We start from the raw sequence: 2,500 nt of genomic DNA, 5'->3' as shown, positions 1-2,500 counted from the left end.
CATCATTATCAGTACCCTTATGCTCGTCCCAGTACCCACCTCCCTACCTCCTTTTTCCACACTCCGCTTCTCCTCTTTCCCTCCTCCCACCTTCTCTCCTCTTCCTCCTTCCCTCCCCTTTCCTCCCTCTCTCACTTTCCTCCTTCCCACCACCTTTCCCCTCCCTCCACCATCCCTTCTCCTCCTCACATTCCACCTTCCACCTTCCCTCCTCTTCTCCTTCCCTCTCCCTCCCTCCTTCCACCTTTCCGCCTCCTCCCCCGTCCCCTTCCCCCTCCGTTCCCCTTCCCCCCTAACACCACCTCCCCCCTTCCCTCTCCCTTCCACTTTCCCCCTCCCCTTCCACTTCCTCCCTCCCCTTCCACTTCCCCCCACTCCTTTCCCTCTCCCCCCTCTCCTTCCCCCCCCCCTTCCCAAGCCAAGTTGTCACGTCGCCGTAGCAACATATGAGGCTGACAGCTTCGAAAATTTAATGCCTCAGCACATATATTTCTTCTTTTTTTTCCTTCTTTTTCCAACACGACTCTTTTAAGTGCTTTGTCACCCGTCAGAGCCAATCAAATCCAATTTTGGTGGCCTCCCTTTTTCATTTTTTTTTGTAAAGAGAAATAAAATGTATTAATGATTAATAAAACCCTTTCATAACACAATATGATAACTGTGTTTTTCTTTGGAAATCCTCCGCATAAAACGACCTAACTAACAACACATTACAATTCTGACACTGTAAGCGATTTTGATCTCAACAGCCAGCGCTCCCAGCTAATCCGCGACCCTCCTTACACAGGTGCAGACGAGGCTGGAAAACCCGACCTTCTACCACGTCCTTCAGTCGCAGCGTCGGCAGGTGCTCCAGTTCCTGTCGGGCAGCGGCTCCCCTGGGGACGCTTCGGGCTCCGGACCCCCCCACCCGCACCATCCTCCCGCCTGGCCCCACTCCGACCCCGGCGTGGCCATGAAGCCTACTCATCCCGGTAAGGCAAAAGAGCACTTAGTTGTAGGCCTATATGTTTTCTGTCCTAATGTATTTCTTGCGTAAGGAGATAAGGAAGCTTGCAAGTCTATTCGGGGAAGTTTTGCTCTGAGCGTCATCTTTTTAAGGCAAGGTCGGGAGAACTTTCTTGATAGGAAGTCTTGTCCCAGTATTTCTTCGTTTTTATGTGATGCGTTCAGTTTCTTTTAGTTTCCTTGTTCCTGCTTGTTTGTGCAAACGCATAGAAGATGGATTTGCTGGTGTTTTGTATTTACTTCAATATTTAGCAGTGCATTCAAATGTAATATAGCCGCCATGCAAGCCCTAGTAATGTTTTGCTTGAGGCAGTTAACACGTAAATATTCATCCCACTCAGGCCTAATACAAATGAAGTTGGTAAACTCGAGAGCCAAGAATTGAGATTCACAAGTTACCTGACGACAGGGACGCCGCATCCTCATCGCGGTGCTTTTAAAGGGGCTGCGGCTCGCTGCTGCTATTCCTCATTTCTTAAAGGGGCTGCAGACCGCCCCTCACCCCCGTCTTGGCCGTAAAGGGGCCCTCAGCCCTTTTTCTTGCATCCGCGCCTCGGGCTGGGCAAGGAGCTTTTGCCTTTACTGCAATCCGTTCCGTCGGTCTCACGCCCGCTCCCCTGTTGCAGGTGCGCCCAATGCGGGCACGAGCGGCGCGGGCATCAGCAGCAGCGTGGGCGGCGCCGTGGCCGTGTCGGCGCCCCGAGTGCTGGCGCGCGGCCCTTGCTCCCCGGAGGCGGCCTCCACCTCCCGCACGGCCGCCTCCACGCCCGCGCCCTCCACCGCCCCCGCCTCCGTCGTCTCCTCCGTCATCTCGTCGTCAGCCGCCTCGCTCTCCGATGCCTCTGAGGTGAGTACCCGACTGTTCCTCTTCGGCGCCTGGGGCGTCTGGGGCGTCGCTGCCTCGCTGGCCGCTGGGAGGAAGGAAGGGAGGGGGGGGAGGCGACGCGTAGCTGGAAGAGAAGAAGGTTATTTATTGCTTGATGGACTTTATATATATATATATATATATATATATATATATGTCTGTGTGTGTGTGTGTGTGTGTGTGTGTGTGTGTGTGTGTGTATATATATGTACATATAAACATAAATATACATATACGTATACATATACATATACATATACATATACATATACATATACATATATACATATATACATATAAACATATATACATATATACATATATACATATATACATATATACATATATACATAAATGTTATATATATACACATATACATACACATAATACACACACACACACACTCACACACACCATTTTCTTTGTTGCGTACCATTCGGTTCACCAAGATCGCCTTGGCATTGTTTGATCTTAGCAAGGATGCTCTTCCGAGTTTTGCTTCTTAATGTGTATAAGCCACCTTTGTTTATTTTTGTCTAGTTATTTTCATTTGAAGGAAAAAGACACTTGCATGCAACCTGAGAATTTGAGTCATTTGGTGGTTTGTGAATGTAAACAAACGGATCA

General features: G+C 49.5%; 1 protein-coding gene across 2 annotated transcripts in view; it reads left to right on the top strand.

The window, feature by feature from the left end:
• Nucleotides 1-2,500, top strand: part of LOC125039460 (ataxin-2 homolog) — a 107,994-nt gene that overhangs the window by 25,795 nt on the left and 79,699 nt on the right. For both annotated transcript variants that reach the window (XM_047633414.1, XM_047633413.1), the window contains exons 3-4: nt 788-974; nt 1,635-1,855. In XM_047633414.1, the coding sequence (XP_047489370.1) occupies nt 788-974; nt 1,635-1,855 (408 nt within the window). The remainder of the gene's footprint in view (nt 1-787; nt 975-1,634; nt 1,856-2,500) is intronic.

Source organism: Penaeus chinensis, chromosome 27, assembly GCF_019202785.1.
Source record: "Penaeus chinensis breed Huanghai No. 1 chromosome 27, ASM1920278v2, whole genome shotgun sequence".
Taxonomy (NCBI): Eukaryota; Metazoa; Arthropoda; class Malacostraca; order Decapoda; family Penaeidae; genus Penaeus; species Penaeus chinensis.
Note: the sequence above shows the minus strand (reverse complement) of the source record. Positions and strands in the feature narration are given on the sequence as shown.